The following is a 19,205-nucleotide window of genomic DNA, read 5'->3' as shown; positions in this document are numbered from 1 at the left end:
CAGATTATCAAATATAATTACTCTTGTAATTATACCGCGCGCTGATAATCTTACTCTATCAAGGGGCCCAGTGATGCTATAACTCGTATAGAGATACGAAGGACAAGTAGTACTTTTGGTAGACTATCACTTCCTCAGCTAAGCTATATATATCGAAAAGCTACCGTTATGACTGCTTTTTACGGACAGCGTTAGATAGCAATCACACATATATATTTCTTAGTGGGAACGATAAATACCTCATACTTTAGAACTTTGACACTGAATGAAAAACATAAATGACACGAACACAATTCTATTTAATGTTTTCATTCGGGGTCTGTCAAATACCATGTTCCTAGAACATGTATCTATGTGATTAAAATGACATCTCGTGTCAAATGGTTTGTAAAACTTAACCATCTTTTAATCCACATACTAACCTTATAGCGGTAATCAGTGTTCCTGCTAATTACCTTGGTTAGTGACCTTTTAAGATTAAGAGTATATATCATCTATATTATGGAGTTTCACAATTTCAGTCATGAACTCGAAATGATCCATAAATTCAATAATACTCAAGGCAACAAAATGATATTAATCATCCAATTCATGAACAAAGTTTTATGATAAATTATCGTATTATTGACTTCTAGATTATTACAAACTAACAGTAATATGACTTGTACATCCGCTATCTATATACCAGATGTCGCCTCTTTTTTCACTAGCAGATTGACATGCATAGAAGATTGTTTCAGAATTCTCCCTCTGTTCTGAGAAGTTGACTTGAGAAGGAGGTAGCTGTGCTTGATTGGGTTGTGGAGAGTTGTTTGTTCTGCAAAGCCGAGCTATATGGCCTTTCTTCTTACATTTGTTGCATTGTTTGGTAGTCCAACAATATTTTGTATCGTGGCTATCCCTCTTGCAGATTTCACACCATCGGTTGGCCTTACTAGATTCTGCATGCTTTGAATACATTTTCATTAGACACGTGTCTTAGACTCTTAGCAATTTTCTCTCTTCATGCGCTTCAAGAGAACTAATCAGCTGTTGTATGGGTAAGGTTTCAAGGTCTTTGGACTCCTCTATAGCCGTGACTATAGAGTCAAAACTCTCAGGAAGGCTAATCAACATCTTTTCTACAAGTTTCTGTTCGGTAATATCTTTATCACCAAGCGAGCGCATTTGATTTACTAAATCCATAACTTGTGAAAAATACTCTTTTACCTTCGCTGAATCTTTCATTTGCATGTTTTGGTATTGCCTTCGTAAGGTTTGTAATTTGACAACTTGCACCTTAGCCGATCCTTTGAACTCTTGCTGCAACATGTCCCAAGCATCCTTTGATTTGGTTGCGTTGATGATGCATGAGAAGATGTTTTCTGCTACCCCTTGTTGAATAAGGAATAGCGCTCGTGCATCTTTCATCTTGTCTTCCTTCAACTGCTTTTTCTCTTCTTCTTTTAGTTGGTGTCCAGTGGCATACGTGGTATACCCATTTTCAATGATATCCCACAAACCTTGTGAGAGTAGTAGAGTCTCCATCTTCACTTTCCATATGCCGTAGTTGTTACCGGTCAGCATAGGAGCTGGGAATTGCGCCATGGTTGCGCCTGAAGACATTGTTTCAATGCTTCGTCGATGGGAGATATTCTTCTACTCTTTGGATTGCGCCTTTATGGCTCTGATACAAATTGTTGGAAATTTCTGAAGGATACAACAATAGAGAGAAGAAATTTGCTGCTGAAATTACCTTCTATTGCTTCCTTACTTCGGATACAAAGTACATCTGAATTTATAGCTAAACATTAATCTAAATCTGGAACTTATAAATTTAGTACCCACTACCTATCCTTCTATTACAAACAGAACCTACATAACTAATTATAGAACCCACTAATAACTCCTACATGCTCCATGACTAATTATAGCACTCCAAATATAAAGGGCTAAGTTTAGACCAACTCTCAACAAAATTCTAAATGTGAAAAACTAATTTTGGATCAACTTTCAACAATGAGAAGGGATCCACTTACATCCTTTTTTGATCGAAACCGTTCAATATTACAAATATATTAAAATGTACTTGCAGACCAAATTTTACATTTTTTGAATTTTTTTACTGTTCATTAAGATGAGTACAAAAATTCAATATATTCTTAGTTATTGAAAAGTTTAATGTTTGAGCAAATTTTAAATAAATGATAAAGTTACGACTTCAACTTAACAAGTAATATAGTAATTAATTAGAAAATAATATAAATACGTTACAACACCGTGAAAGGCTAGAAACGCACAGAGCAGCCACGTACGAACCAATTACCAGCTTCCAACTACTCATTAATTTGTCTTCAATTCATTGGTCGAACTGGATCTCGAGGTCTCGTCTATTTGTTTAATTCGATTGATTTATTCGAGATAGATACATTAATCAAAAAAATAAAAACAAAAAATTCGAGATAGATGTATTTTTAAATTTTTGGTGCTGCACCCAGCTGCTCATGTGAAGGAAACAATTAAAAACTGAAAACACTTTAACTAATATTGTTAGTTGTGGGATGGGGAGACAATCATTGGCTTGTTATGTCTTAGTCCTATAAAGGCGTTGCCTCTATTTGGACAATATATATAGAAAATAATTAACCCATGTAAGCAGGACGCTTTCAGATGATATGTCGCTTTTTCATGTCTTATAAATTATGTTTATTTTTGTCATGTACTTATCTTTAAAAGTGAAGCCTTGCCTTTTGGAGATGTGAAGAGGTAGATATACTCCGCTGACCAAATTCAAGATTAACTATGAGATTATGCAACCCCACAAATAGTAAGCACTATCTTATTTGTTGAACGGGTTAGCAAGAACAATGCTAGCCTAAAAATTGGTTCTATTCATTAGCAATTCAAATATTGAATATAGGAGCCAAACAATACACTAACTCAAAAATAGTGCTATCCTCAAGTGATCGAAGCGCACCCTAAGTATGTAGAATATCATGTACAAAAAATAAAAAATAAAAATATAAAAATTCAAAAAAATAAAAATTTTGATCTCTGAGCATATTAAATATAAATATCATGGTTATTTTACATTTTTTTTATTGAACGATGTCATTGGCTAATTACAAATAAGATACTAAGTAATTTTAATTAGAAAATAATATAAATACGTTATAACAAAGTGATAGGCTAGAAACACACAGAGCAGCCACACACGAACCAATTGCCAGCTTCCAACTACTCATTTATTTGTCTTCAATTCATTGGTCAAACTGAATACAGATCTCGATCAGGTCTCGTCCATTTGTTTATTTCGGTTGATTTATTCGAGTTCAGATCGCAATTTTCGTGCTGCAACCATGTGTAGGAAACAATTAAAAATTGAAAACGATTAGCTAATATTGTTAGTTGTTGTTGGATGGGGAGACAATCATTGACTTGTCACGCCTAAGTCCTATAAATGCGCTGCCTCTATTTGGAAAATATATATAGAAAATAATTCACCCATGTATATATCACGAGACTTTCAGATGGTGTGACGCTTTTACATGTCTTATAAATTATGTTCATTTTTGTAATGTATTGTTTTTAAAAGTGAATTCTTGTCTTTTGGAGATGTCAAGACTCAAGAGGTAGATATATATACTGCGCTAACCAAATTCAAGATTAACTAGGATACTAAGTATGTAGAATGTCATGTAGAACAAATAAATATCGAAATCAACATATATAATTTAGAGAACCAGACAACAATTGTAATTACTCTTCCATCAATATTTTTTTTGGGTGAAAGATGTAGATTTATTACCTTTTCCATTTCAATCAAAGAAAAGCTTCACACAATTTAATGCAAAAAGAAAAGTGAATGTACTTTATTACTTTTTGCATTAAGTAAAGACCTTTGGTCGCTTAAGAACTACAAAAATACGTAACAAACAAAAAAGTTCATTACAATAAACCCTTAAAAAACAAAAATCTACTAGCAAACAAAACAAGGCAGTAATACACCATCCCGCATTTTTCTGATAGAAAGTTTCTATTTTTTTATAAACAGTGTTTATTAGCTCACATTTAACATTTAACAGTCTAGCTGGGGCTTTTTACAGAATTTCCGACATAATTAGACCAAGCATTAAATTTCATATTCTCCGCCAAAGCCTGAGATGATTTTATGCCCAAAAAGCACAAGCCCAAAAAGCCCAAGTCTGAATTTCATGTTGTCATTTATTTCCTTATAATTTTAAGAGTAGGAAGGCCCAAACAGATCAAAGACATGGCTCAATTCAAAATGCATGAAATATCTCAGCTCAGCAGATTTCACAAAAGATCTGCTGTCTTCTCTATGCTCTAGATGAAAGATCATTTGAATTGGGAGAATGTACAAATTGCCCTTCTTTTTCAAACCAACAAATAAAATACCCCTCTTCATAAATTATTAACAAAATGCACTTGTGGGCTCCACTTTCTCTTGCCTTTTCTCTCTCTCTCACTTCTCTCCATTTACTCTCCATCATTTTTTATTTAAACTAGAGGGTTATGCAACATATATACCAACAAATATAAAACACATTTCATTGTTGCATAATATGTTGTGTTTTATTTAAGAAACCAATCTCCTTATGCAATTTTTTATTTTAAATGGAAGATTATACAATAGACCATAAAATATAAAACGCATCAAGATTGATTTATTATTTAATGTTGGTGATTAAATTGCTTTCAATGTAAAATTATAATAAAATTATTTATTATTATATTATTAATATTTTCTACTCGATCCATGAAATCTGTAGCAAATATTATTTTCTTAATATTTTGTAATTTATCCATAAAGTTTGTAGGATGTAGCAGATATTTATTAAATTTTTTTGTTGCTGATTAAATTGCATTGAGATTATTTCATGAAGTGTTAAATTAGCTCCATGACATGAATTAAAATGAATGACAGCCCCATACATTCTTTGTACCAGTTTGAAATGTGCAGTAGGAAAAAAAATATTTTATCAGAATCGACAATTGAAATTAAAATAGTTGAATTTAACATAACAACAGTAGTTAAAAGGATGATTAAAAACATTATAAATAATGATATAAAACGCATCTGTTCCTGCTCTGTACGCAACCTTGAAAAATGATATAACAAAAATAATAAACTACTCTTGATGCGATGAAGTACAAAATATTTTGAGACAAAAAAATTCATATTTGCTACAAAAATAATAAACTAATTTAACACATCATGAAATATCTCAATGCAATCAGCAACAAAAAAATTAATAAATATCTGCCACATCCTACAAACTTTATGGATAAAGTACAAAATATTAAGAAAATAATATTCGCTACAGACTTCATGAATCTAGTAAAAAAATATCAATAACATAATAATAAATATTTTTTTTACAATATTTAAATTGAAAGTAATTTAATGACCAACATTAAATAATAAACCAATCTTGATGCATTTTATATTTTATGATCTGTTGTATAATCGTCTATTTGAAATAAAAAAAACTGCGTAAAGAGATTGGTTTATTAAATAAAACACGACAAATTATGCAACAAGGAAATGTATTTATATTTGTTGGTATGTTGCATAATCGTCCATTTTAAATAAAAAAAAATGATGGAGAGTAAATGAGGAGAAGTGAGAGGGAGAGAAAAGGGAAGAGAAAGTGAAGCCCACAAGATCATTTTGTTAATAATTTATGAAGAGAGGTATTTTGTTTGTTGGTTTGAAAATGAAGGACAATTTGTACATTCTCCCATTTTAATCCCTTAAAATGTCCAATATATAATACATGATCTGGTCATGTATTACTCCTTAGTGGTTTTGGATTTAATTTTGAACCCGGCATATATGCCATTTGTAATTATCAGAGAATTGCTGCTTTCCTGATTATTCCCAAAGTATGTTTTATTTTCAATTTTAAACTATTATAGACTTAATCTAATTAAATTTAAAACTATGATTAAAAGGTAAGATGTTCCTATCATCGGTGCTAATAGCATATTTGCTATTGGATAGGTAAGATGTTCATATCCATGGTACTAATTAATTAGAGAAGACGAAACATTTGGAATCAGTTAAGAAAAACTACACAAATTATTCTCTAATCCATTATTGAGATTACAATAGATTAGATAAGACCAACAGAATGTAATAGTCTCATATAGAAAGTGTGTGAGAAAGTCACGGATTATAATTTCTTATAAGGATATTAAAATCAGGAAGAACTTTCTCTAAAATAATTATTATGTAGAGTTATTATCAATCAAAGGAGATTATTTTGTCTTGATGCGGACCAATCATTCCTTAATATGTAGACCGAGAAATTTCTCCAACGACATTGACTTGGGCCAAGCATTTTTACAGACTAGGGCCAATCATTTCTTAATATGACAATTCTCCAATCATTTTTTTGAATTAATGTGAACACGTCACTCTCAGGGAAGGTAAAAATATTGAATAATTATATGAAACCCCCCATTTTCATTCCCCCATTTTTTCCGCACTCTCTCTCTTCCTTAACTGCCATATATCCCCCCACTAATTTTGTTAAAAGTTTTTTTTATCCCCGCATTAAATTAGACTGTCATTTAATACCAATCCCAGGATTAATTATGCCTTCCTTTAATAACAATTACCGCATTAATTATTCCTTTAAAAACAATCCCCGTTAATAAATGCTTATCTAATAATAATCCCCGTTAATAAATGCTTATCTATTAACAATCTCCAGATTAATTATACTGTTATCTAATAACAATCCCCGTTAATAAATGCTTATCTGTTAATTGATGTTCAAAAAAATATTTATCATTATTTCTGAAAAATATTTACGCTTGTAACATAGAGTATTTATCCATGTAACATATAATATTTATCATTATGTCTGAGAGTATTTATCATTGATGTTTTACTGAAAGTTGCAAGTATGCCTGAGAAGTATTTATCCATGTAACATAAAGTATTTATTCATATAATGTAAAGTATTTACCTATGTAACATAAAATATTTATCATTATGTCTCAGAGTATTTATCATTGGGTGAGGGGATTGTTTATTTAATGGTCTCCAGTTATCGCGGACGATTAAAAAAAAAATTGTGTGGGGACAATTAATGGATTGATTTATTCTTTCATAAATAGAGATCATTGCATAGGGTTTAATACCTGACAAATTCAAGGTAAATACTTTGATGCTTCAAGTTAAATACCTGCAGTTTTTTAAACGCTCATTAATGATTGAGCGATCCCCCCATGTTTAATGGTCCCCAGTTATGCGGGGACGATTGAAAAAAAAAAGAAATTTTGTACGGGACAATTAATGGATTGATTTATTCTTTCATAAATAGAAATCATTGCAGAGGGTTTAATACTTGACAAATTCAAGGTAAATACTTTGATGTTTCAAGTTAAATACCTGCAGTTTTTTAAACGCTCATTAATGATTGAGCGATCCCCCCATGTTTTTTTTGGCAGTATCTGCGGGGATAAATGTGGGGTGGAGGTTGTGGGGATTGTTATCAGCATCCAAAAATATTGACTTGGGCCAAGCATTATTGATTAGGACCTTTTTATAGATCGACCCACTTTGAATATCAACTTGTTTATCTTTAAATATTTAATTGATACACTACAAATTAAGGATTGATAATTATTAATATTTTATTTATATAATGTTTTAAGTATAAATAACTAAAATTTGACACATAAAATATTTAGAATTGACGCTTGAATAGATTAAAGCTGATATTTAGTAATTGACATAAAACTAATTTGAGGCGATACTCAAATCGTTGATTACTCAGTGTTGGATTATTGGAGACTTGCGGAAAAAAAAATGGGTTGCAACATGGACTCGCATGTGTAACATGAAACAAAAAATAAAATGCGCACTCAGCTTTTTTTTCTTCATAATTTCCAACATAGTGACCAAGCATAAAATTTCAAGTTATCCACCCAAACCTGAGATGACTTAGTGTCCATTTTTTCTTTTTGTAGACCGAGCCTGAAAGAGCCCGAAAGAGCCCAATCCCTTATCTTGCTTTCCAATTTCAAGAGCCGAAAAGCCGAAACAGATCAAAGACATTCTCAGCAGATTTCACACGAGATCCGGTCATGTACCACTCCTTAATTAGTGAGTGCGTATCCTCTGAGATATCTCATATTTTGTGTGACCGACATGTCCGGTGTCTATTCGGGGATAATGCCGGGGCCAATATTATTTGAGCTTTGAGATTTGTGTAGAACGTATTTGAACTGTTGAGATTTTTAAAAATGTCACGCAAAATATATGAGATATCTCAGAGGATGCGAATTCCTCCTTAGTGGCTTTGGGTTTAGTTAGAAACCTGGCATGCCATTTGTATTTCTCGGAGAATTTAACAGAGATTTTCCTATATATCCAACCAATTATTCAGCTTATAAACAAAAATTCACATTTTATAGAGCTGATTGGAAATGTAATTTATGCTCAGTTTTAGGTTTTTGGTCAAACCCCAAAAGTATCAAACCCATTAATATCATAGCACTACCAAATCTTGTAAATCAAGACCAGAGTTCAGGGAAGCCACCCAATTTATCATGCTAAGATGTAAAAGTTCAGTTGACAGTGTATATAAAAATCTTTATTCTTCTCATTTGTAACAGAATCAAGTAAAATAGAAAAAGTAATGTGATTTGACCTAAATTAAATGACTGTAATCTGAATTTTGACAATATTTTAGGTTAAGTGATAATTTTTTTGAGAAAAAATAAGGGTCCAGCCCCTATTTGATTCATTGATAGGTTAAGTGATAATGAAAATCATTACTTATTTCAGCCCTATCAAATGCCCGAGACTCTACCGATCGAAGAAAGGTTGCTGCCTATTCTATAGGTTACTAAGGGCACAACTGACTTCACACACCACATTCAGTCTATCGGTTTTGGACCAAGATCAGTTTGAATCATTAGAAAATGGGTGTTTGAAGACTATATTTCTGTAATATGTATGTTCGTGGTAAAGGAATCGGAGTTCTAGCTTTTAAAAAAAAAATTCACGTCTACTAAATTGTCTACAGGGACAACAACATACACTTAATTTGATCTTATATATGTTTCTATCTCACCTGATTATGCCCACTGTAATTTTTGCATTCAATTTTAAAACTATGATGATAACGTAAGATGTTCATATCATCAGTACCAATAGTAATTTTTTTATTTGATAGGTAAGATGTTCATATCCAAAGTATTAATTAATTAGAGAAGACGAAACAGATGGGACCAGATAAGAAAAACCTACACAAATATTCTGTAATCCATTATTGAGATTAAAGTAGATAAGATAAGACGAACAAAACGTAATGGTCTCATATAGCAAGTGTATGGGGAAGTCACGAATATTAAAATCAGGAAGGCCTTTCTCTAAAATAATTATTATGTAGAGTTGTTATCAATCAATGGAGATTATTTTGTCTTGATGCGGACCAATCATTTCATAATATGTAAACCGAGAAATTTCTCCAACGACATAAATTTTTTGAATTATTGACATTGACTTGGGCCAAGCATTTTTATTGACTTGGGCCAATCATTTCTTAATATGACAATTCTCCAGTCATTTTTTAAAATTAATATAAACACGTTACTCTCAGGGTAGGTAAAAATATTGACTTGGGCCAAGCAATATTGATTAGGGCATTTTTATAGATCCACCAACTTTTAATATCAAGTTGTTTATTTTTAAATATTTAATTGATACACTACAAATAAAGGATTGATAATTGTTAATATTTAATTTATATATATGTTTAAGTAAAAGTCCGAATTCATAACTAAAATTTGACGCAAAAAAATTCATAATCGACGCTTGAATTGATTAAAAGCTGATATTTAATAATTGACATATCAAAGACGTTCTCAGCTGATTTCAGACGAGATCCGGTCATGTACCACTCCTTAGTGGCTCTGGGTTTACTTATAAACCTGGCATGCCATTTGTAATTCTCAGAGAATTTAACAGAGATTTTCCTTTATATCCAAACAATTATTCAGCTTATAAACAAAAATTCACATTTTATAAAGCTGATTTGAAATGTAATTTATGATTAGTTTTAGGGTTTTGGTCAAAACCCAAAAGTATCAAACACATTAACATAACAACACTACCAAATCTTCTAAATCAAGACCAGAGTTCAGGAAGCCACCCAATTTATCATGCTCAGATGTAAAAGTTTCAGTTGACAGTGTATGAAAATCTTTATTGTTCTCGGATTTGCCACAGATCTTAGAGAGTATGAACAACAAATCCCAATTTCACAAATTTTACACGACAAATAGGAACCAGTAAAACCAGCCAAGACAGAAAACCAGAAGAAAAAAAAAATTAAATCCAGATAACTGACACAGCTTTGAAAGCCAGCAAGGAACCAAGCAAGCAAGCACACATTTAATATTTTTTAGTCAGCCATCAATGGCAACTTTTGCCTCCCTCTTTTAACCGCTCCCCTAATTTTTTTTTTCTTTTTAATTTCCGTTAGCATGATGAATTCGGGCTCTCCAAGAAAATAATAGAAGCATCTCAATAGGACACTTGTGTATACCCGCCGAATAGGAATTTAAATTTAGATATTTTTATGTTATTATTCTTGTAAGAAGACAAATGGATTGACCACCACATTATAAAATTAATATTATATTGATCTCAATGTGAATATAGTTAAGACAAATCAAATTTCAACTAACATAATTTTATGGGGCCATAGGAAATAATTATTTTTTGTGGTTTTGCACATAGTCCCTGGTAACATTTGGAATTAGTCTTTGCTCCTACATGATTTCATGGTTTAAATTTGCGGGATTTTGTAACTCCACAAAAATACATATAAATTTCAAGATGAAAGAAAACAAGTATAATCACATACGTGATTTATAAAATTTTGTACACACTTCATTTTAAGTTAAATAAATTTTTCTTGTAGAAGGCAAGCATGTAATCTAAAAAATTAATCTGGAAAATTTTGGAGGGATAAAAGGGCCAAGTAGATAGCATTAGTATGATGCATCATTGGATGGTTTTGGCTGGTAAATATGTTATAAGTTCATTGAAATTATATGGATAATGACATGTATACCCTGAATGACCTGTCATTAGTTACACTTCATGCAGATGTATGCATTCTCCTTTCCACTTTTTTCTATCAAACACATTGATAAATTACAACAAAATACAAATTAAAATGGCCATAACACTCCCTAATTAATCCAGTCCAATACAAAATAACAATAGTTACATGTGAATCAAACCCAAAAAAAAGAAAAATAAAAAATATCCAACATATAAATCCATTGCCAATAAAGGAAAAATGAAAGAATAACTAACGCATAATAAGAGAAAAAACACATAACAACAATCTATGTTCGTTTAAATAATAGCAAAAACACAAAATTATGTATTAATTAGACGGTCGCAGACTGGTATTGCTGCACCTTGTGCTCCTCGACAACTCCCAACTGAGACATGAGCAACCACAAATGAGTGAGTAATTCACCACCTCTCCTCAGGGACTTGGCATGTTGGTATGAATCGCAATGAATGGCAGCATATCCCAGCATCTCCATCCAGGTCTCGCTAATTAACTTCCATCTTATTTCTGATTTGAGTTCCAGCAACTCATTTGCAAGTCGACTACTGTCCCTTAATACCAATTCGCCTATTTCATTCTCATCCTTACGCTTACGCTTATCCTCCTCCCGCTTACGCCTAACCCAGCGTCTCAAACTTGCCCATATACTCTTTAATCCAAATGTACCCATTTGATTTGTTGGTTGACTGCCACCAGCTGACACCGATGCATTATTCTGCTCAGACACCTGTGTGGCCTCTTCATTCTTTGCGGCCCCTTCATTTTTCTTAAGCACATCGCGTGCTTTCTTGGGATCGAGTGTTTTCTCACCCTTAAGTTTCTTCTTGACAACAGCACATGTGGCCTCAAATCGTGTCTTACCATATCCCAGCTGCATCATTGACTGCTGCTGGGTTAGGAGATAGATCATGTAATTGGATGTCTTCCAACTAACATCACGCTCGGTGTCTTTTTTTCCATTGGGTTGTTTGGAAGTTCCATTAGGTTGGTCGGAAGGTTGTTGATTTTCTCCACTGGGTGGATGGGAAGGTTCTTGATTTTCTCCATTGGGTGGGTGGGAAGGTTCTTGATTTTCTCCATTGGATGGGTGGGAAGGTTCTTGATTTTCTCCATTGGGTTGGCTGGAAGTTTCTTCATTTCTTACATTAGGTTGGTCGGAAGCTTCTTGATTTTCTCCATTGGGTGGGTGGGAAGGTTCTTGTTTTTCTCCATTGGGTTTGTTGGAAGTTTCATCTTCATAATAGCAAATGTCTGTGGCAACATGCCACAAAATAATTGACTCATCAAATTCCCTTTTCATACTCCACTCCAGCTTATCCCGTTTGCCGTGACGTTCCAATGATTTGCCTCCCCTATATGATCTAGCCTCTAGTAACACATTGTATATATGCACGTTTTGTGCTCTCCTTTTTGCCTCGGTGAACATAATATTCTGCAACATCCCCTGTTCCAAGGGAATTGACCTGCTCTCACGCATGTTGTCCCATTTATCTTTTATTTTAATTAGTTTTTTCATGATCCATGTACTTGGGGTGTACCTGTCTCTTAGGCAGAGACCAACTAGACTGAACTGCCCGATGTTTCTCGACCACCGACTTTTGCCCTTCCTGCCGGTAATTGTTTTCACCATTGAGGTAATAGAATCTGCGATACGCTTTCTCAATCCCTTATTCTTTCTAAGAGACACAACTGTCCAGTCTGAGGATATAAGAAGCACACCAGCGATGACCTCAAGAATGAGGCCTGCACCGAACAGGATATAGGTTATGATAATATCTTTAGAAGCATACTTTTGCCTGTCAAGATGTAGAAATACAATGAGTGCTGCTATGATAGAGAGCAGAGAGAAACAGCGCAATACACGGCCTCCATTGTTGTGCATATGGACTGCTTTCGTATGTAAGATATCATACATGAATGAGAGCTCTATGGCGACCATATTAAGGGCACCCTTTGCATCCATTTCTGAGAAGTAATCCTGACTCTCCATTAACATATTTGATTCGAAAGTTACATCTACCAAAAGTCGCTTGAACTGATTGAACCATTTATAACCTTCATAAATGTTCTTGCTTTCCTTTTCGTTTTCGGGTAAATCATCTGCATAAAGTTCAAAAAGTATTTTGTTAATGAATCACTAATATCACCTTTTTATTATTTTGACATCCATGTACAGGTTAGGAGTACAATACAAGTTTGGTCATTACGGTTTATTGCTTTCATTACTAGTTAAAGAAACAAGATTTGAACAGACCGGTGATTTTACTTGACAATATTGACAATATCATGGAAACTTTCACATACTATGGTGCTGTATGTGAAAGTACATAGCTCGCAGAATCTGTTAACTCTAACTATTACAAAAAGAATATTTGATTAAGGGTATACACCCAGACCAGTAAGTGAAACCATCAATCATATTTTGTGAAAGCAGTTGCCTATAAAATGTACTATCTCATATTAATGGATGACTGCCAAGTACTGCTTCATAACCCTGTCCACTTTTGTTCTTAGTTGTAGAAGCATTTCAAGTGTATATGCTTCGGATTTGTATGTGTGGTTTGGATAATCTCTAGTTAGTTTTCAGTCTGAAGTTGGAATGCTAGGGTAATTTTCAGATTGGGGAAATCCAAATATTGGTACAATGCATATTTTGAATGTTTGAGCGGCATATGGCTTTTGGTCTGAAACTATTTGTGCCATTTATCAGAAACATATCAATGTTCTTCTTAAATTAATTCCAGATAGAGCATATCTATCATGAATAGTTTAAGTTACAGTATTTCTCTTTCAAGACAATGAATAGTAAATAAAACTGACTGCTATAAAGTGTAATAATAAGTAATAATAAATGTTTATTGTAATAAAGATATAATTTTTTTTATTTCAAGTACCTGGAAACGTAACTTGGAGATTAAATTTGTTCTTGTTAGGCTCGAAAAATCTTGCCTAACTCTGTTCAGTTCATTTTCGATTTCTGATAAGATTATAATATATTTTATTTTGTATTATACTATTTGAAAATGTCACAAACAATGCTTATATTTAAATTTAGAACCATGTAAAATTTGAAAACTATATGCACAGGCCAGTAAGAATTATATTATCCTTAAATTCCCAAACTTATCATAAATTTAAATAGTTAAATTAAATTTAAGGTATTCTTAGCAAGAAATAAGATGTATGCACCTTTAGGTTCCATTGCTGAAACGGCATGCTGTTGTGAGTTACCCCCTTGGCTGTTCCTTGTGTTGAAAGTTAATTCAAAATTATATTTAGATAATCTCTGCATATGTTTAGTTTAGTTAGAAGCAGTTTTTAGACGCATAAAAACTGCATGAGTTATTTTAGGCATTGGTTATTTTCAGCATAGTTATTTTAGAACTAGTAGGCATAGTGGTTAGTTATTTTTAGCATGTTGTGTAGTGGGTGCTTAATTTAGGGAAGTTGTGGGTGGTTATTTTAGGAACACTGTATTGCTTTAAATACTGCATAACTTTATGTAATTGAGTAAGAGAGAAAGGAAATAAAGCATTGTTTCTATTCAGAAAAATATTCTTCTCTCTTCAATCTTTTGCATACTGGCACAACGCAGTGCAGTATTGCTAAGTTTATCCCAACACCTTGCACTATCAGATACAGCAATTTGACCTGGATAATGTTAAAAAATAATTCATTAATCATTTCTTTTGGGAGTAGTGTACTACCTGCTTGGTCATTAAGGGAATGGTCATTAGTTATTAATTTAACTTTATAATTATGTTTATTATTCAAGTTACTTTAGTACTGCAAAATGACCTTCTTTACAAGGTACAAAAAAAAATATTTTGCAGGGCATTATTGACTCTTTGAGCTAGAAGAAGAACTGACTAGTTTTTTCATATGGCACTATAGTAAGTGAAAGTATATAGCTCATATGATCTGTTAACTGTAACTATTACATAACGAATATTTTATTATTGGGTCAACACCCACACACAAGTAAAACTAACACATGATATTTTGTGAAAGCAGTTACATGTAAAATGTACTATCTCATATTAAAGGTTTGCTGCTAAGTAATGCTGCAAAACCCAGTCCACTTTTGTTCTTAGTTTGCAGAAGCATTTCTTGTGTATCTGCTTTCAGATTTGTTTTCGTGGATTGGATAGTCTCTTGTTAGTTTCAGTCTCAAGCTGGAATGCTACTGCGATTTTTGAGATTGGAGAAATCCAAATATTGGTACCTTGCATATTTTGAATGTTTGAGTGGCATATCGCTTTTGGGTAGATGCTATTTGTGCCAATTATCGGGATCATGTTAATGTTCTTTTTAAACTAATTCCGGATAGAACATATCTACCTAGTAAAGTTTCAGTTCCAGTATTTGTCTTTTAAGACAAAATCCTTATGTTACACAATTTCATAATTCATTCCTTTCGCCAGAAAAACCATGGTTCTGAAACTCGGAATCGGAATCAGATACTTGTCCGTAGAATCAAAATCGGATGAATCGGTCGGAATCGGAAACTCGGATTTTTTTGGCAAAAGTTTGTTTTGTAGTTAAAATATAGGAAAAATTGATTAAAAAAATAATAATTTGTAAGAAAACTATGTAGAAAGATGAGCCTCGATACAAAAGAATATGGATAGAAATTATTAAATAATTAAATTAAATACAAAAGAATATGTATATCAATAATTAAATTAATTATTGTAATTCGACAATTAATCTTGACAAGGATATTATTACAACCATACAACTTAAAATATCTAGCTAGAATCAAGTATGACTAAACATGAAAATTAATGTTTTATATTATAATTATATTTAAGTAAAATAAAGATTATAATAATTTCTCACTTGTTCATATTATTAAAATTCAAATTAATTTTATAATTTAGTTTCCAAAGAATGGTATGCTGGAAGAGAAAATTTCGTGTGTCAATGATCTTTGAGTATTTGTTTGACTAAATGCATCTTGAATGCTCATTCTGTTTTGTTGCCACTAGTCCACTGTGGACCAAAACACCTTTTGCACGTGCATACTTAGTGGTCTAATAAACCAAATTCATTTATAACATTTTTCTTTCTTCCTCACAGAGCTCTTCATTTTCTTTTGTCCCAAATCGAATACTTGTGTGTGTTCTCAAATCTACGATGATAACAAATTGACGCCTAAAAGATGCGGAATCGGACTCAAATAGAAGAGAATCGCCTCAAATCGTAAGAATTGGACTGATTCAGAGTAAAAACTCAGTTGAATTGGCCGAGTCAACCCGGTTCAGCCGATTTTCGGTGAAAAAATCGCTCATGCGAAAAACTCGGGTGAATCTCGGTCGGACCCGGCCAATACCGTTCCAACTCGGCCGAGTCAACTCGGACTCGGCCGATTTTACAAACCATGACAAAAACATTTGTTTTTTGGTACCGTACAGTAATTAAGTACTTACAATGAATTCTACTGAGGAATAACACAGAGGATCATGAAGAATATTAACTACTTAAACTTTACCTTTCATTCTCTTCGTGTCAGGTGTATATCATACGATACCAAAATGATATTCATTTATTTGTATACCATCATTTATTTGATAGTGTATAATATTACATGCAAGTGGGTCATATTAGTAAACCTTTCTTATCTTTTATATATATATATATATATATGAGGAGGGTTCAAATGCCTCCATTTTTTTGTGCCTCCATCATGCCTCCATCTCTCTCCATCATTTTCAAAGTTCAAACAGTCGATCCGAACCGTTCAACCTAACCTCCATACTAAAATATTTTTGGAGACCAAATTTTATATTTTTAGGAATTTTTTTACTATTTTTTTAGATAGGTACAAAATCAGTAAATCTGAACCATCTAAAAACAGTATTTTTGTACCTATCTAAAAAAATAGTAAAAAAATTCCTAAAAATATAAAATTTGGTCTCCAAACATATTTTAGTATGGAGGTTAGGTTGAGCGGTTCGGATCGACTGTTTGAACTTTGAAAATGATGGAGAAAGATGGAGGCATGATGGAGGCACAAAAACATGGAGGCATTTGAACCCTCCTCTATATATATATATATATATTTTTTTTAAGAAGACAGTTGATTAATTCACAATCACTAAAGCACCAATCTTGATTTTTTAAATACCTCTTGATCGTACCCACTGTACCATATTTCACGTTTTTATGGTTGAAGAACAAATAGTAAATAAAAGATAAGAAGCGCAGTAATAAGAAATAGTACTATATGTTTATGGTAACAAAATATATTTTTTTCAATTCGAGTACCTTACTATTTAAATTTATTCTTGTTAAGAAATAATTATATTTAAGTTGAGAACATTGTGAATCTGGAAACGATATGCACAGACCACCAAGCAATATATTATCCTTAAATTCACAAACAAATCATAAATTTCAATAGTTAAATCAAATTTTAAGGTATTCTTTGCAAGAAATAAGATTTAGCTAGAATTTGGTTGAAGGTAGGGATGTATGTACCTTCAGTTTCAGTTGCCGGGGCAGCGTTTTGTTGCTGGGGCGGTGTTTCAGTTGCTGGGGCGCCGTTGGTTTCCCCTTTGCTATCCCCACGGACGCTATCAGTGATAACTTTGCCTGGATAATGTTCAAATATAGTTTTATTATCATCTCTCTCAATCGTTAATATCACCCTTTGTTTTTTCTTTTGAGTACATGTTGGGAGTAGTACACTACCTGTTTGGTCATTAAGGGAGTGGTGATTAGTTATTATTACTTTAACTTTTCTAATATATTTTCTATTTAATTTAAATCAGTACTGCAAGATGACCTTCTTTAAAAGGTATTTTAAACTAACCATATAAGTGAGAGTTAAATAAAATCTTAAGTTACTTTAAGCAAGAAATAAGATTTTGCCGGGGTTATTATAGTTAACCGGAAGTTGGTCGAAGGTATGGATATATGTACCTTGATCTTTTCCAATGGTGAGATCCGAGATAATTTTATCCTTGAGATTGTCCTTGCTTCCTAAGCGGAGAGCATGGGTCCTCTCAGCAAACTTAATTAGTCCCGGGATGAAAACTAACACTGTTGGTATCCACATCAACCCCTTTGGTGGTGATTGCCAAAATACATAAATTGTAACTACAACCTGAACAACTAGCCCCAAAAGGTGACGCCACCAGAGCTCGTTATCCTCAACTGAGTACGATGTGATGCTATCGGGACCACCGAGGTGAACCAGGAGGAACGGGGCCCACAAGACAGTGAGTTTGGCTGGCAAGGTTCCACTGTCAACATCACTTTGTTCAGGATCGGCCTGGTTGCTGATGTTACCAAGTGCTAATATGGCAACAGAGTCAGCAGTCAGGTACAGCAGCCAGAGCGTGAGCTTGAGCACCGGGTTCTTGCTGCGTTTACGCAACGGTGCCAAGACGATGAGACCTATTTGCATGCCAAGGCTGAGAAGGACGAGAACAATTATCTCGTTTGAGCTCCATCGGTTTTTCCATTTATCGTAGTTAATCGCCATTCCCTCTCTATCTCTCTCTCTCTGTTTTTTTTTAAAGTGGAGGTTCTCTTTTGAAAACTTGGCAGAGGCTGCCAACCGAATATTTCTCTCTCCCCCTCTCTATCTCTCTTTTTTTAACCTTGACAATTGCTGCCAAGTCTCTCTCCTTAGTCTCCTCCCTCCTTTTGGTCTCTTTCTTGTAGATGTGTGGCTAGATCCAAGCCTTCCTCAACAAATATAAATATGACCGTTGCTTCCCACGATTAGCTAGAATCATTGAGCTCCACAACTTATTCAACATGTGATTTTATTTTTTAATATTATATGTCACATGACATGTTTGTTTCAGTTGACGAATAAAACTTTATTACTCCAATGCACAGATCCAGCTGATCATATGTAGCGGCCGAAATTAATGGTAGCGACTTTTATTATAGGAATATGAATTTGGTTATCAAAAAGTACGAGGAAAGCCTGATTTTGAATTACAAATTATAATATATATACCAGAAACCATGTCTCTATTGGTTTAATTGTATAGCAACAAATTGAAAAAGGTTGGAAAATGAAACTGATGCCATCAGACAATTCCCCCTTGGGTATTTCATCTTTTTTTGGGG

General features: G+C 33.1%; 2 protein-coding genes across 3 annotated transcripts; both read right to left on the bottom strand.

Annotated features, from left to right (window-relative positions):
* Window positions 1-978: 978 nt before the first annotated feature.
* Window positions 979-1,587, bottom strand: LOC144560863 (uncharacterized). The gene has a single exon (XM_078310088.1). It carries the CDS (start codon window positions 1,585-1,587, stop codon window positions 979-981), a length of 609 nt encoding a protein of 202 aa, XP_078166214.1.
* A 9,609-nt stretch (window positions 1,588-11,196) lies between these two features.
* Window positions 11,197-18,727, bottom strand: LOC144561019 (uncharacterized). Of its 2 annotated transcripts, XM_078310239.1 has the most exons (5): window positions 18,042-18,727; window positions 17,598-17,711; window positions 14,738-14,765; window positions 14,304-14,359; window positions 11,197-13,214 (listed from the first exon to the last, which is right to left on the bottom strand). In XM_078310239.1, the coding sequence occupies exons 1-5, from the start codon at window positions 18,604-18,606 to the stop codon at window positions 11,428-11,430; spliced, it is 2,550 nt and encodes an 849-aa protein (XP_078166365.1). In that variant the 5' UTR covers window positions 18,607-18,727; the 3' UTR covers window positions 11,197-11,427. The 2 variants fall into 2 exon arrangements, with proteins under 2 accessions (XP_078166365.1, XP_078166366.1); XM_078310240.1 differs by lacking the exons at window positions 14,304-14,359; window positions 14,738-14,765 and having other exon boundaries at window positions 18,042-18,726.
* Between the last annotated feature and the right edge of the window lie 478 nt (window positions 18,728-19,205).

Source organism: Carex rostrata, chromosome 10 (assembly GCF_964058835.1).
Source record: "Carex rostrata chromosome 10, lpCarRost1.2, whole genome shotgun sequence".
NCBI classification, from domain to species: Eukaryota; Viridiplantae; Streptophyta; class Magnoliopsida; order Poales; family Cyperaceae; genus Carex; species Carex rostrata.
This window is presented reverse-complemented; position numbering and strand designations above follow the sequence as displayed.

Coding starts and splice junctions, on each gene's coding strand:
- LOC144560863 (XM_078310088.1), bottom strand. CDS start 1,587: ATGGCGCAATTCCCAGCTCCTATGCTGACCGGTAACAACTACGGCATA.
- LOC144561019 (XM_078310239.1), bottom strand. CDS start 18,606: ATGGCGATTAACTACGATAAATGGAAAAACCGATGGAGCTCAAACGAG. Junction 17,712..18,041: donor CACCATTGGAAAAGATCAAG/GTACATATATCC, acceptor AACATTATCCAG/GCAAAGTTATCACTGATAGC. Junction 14,360..14,737: donor GCTGTATCTGATAGTGCAAG/GTGTTGGGATAA, acceptor TTTCAACACAAG/GAACAGCCAAGGGGGTAACT.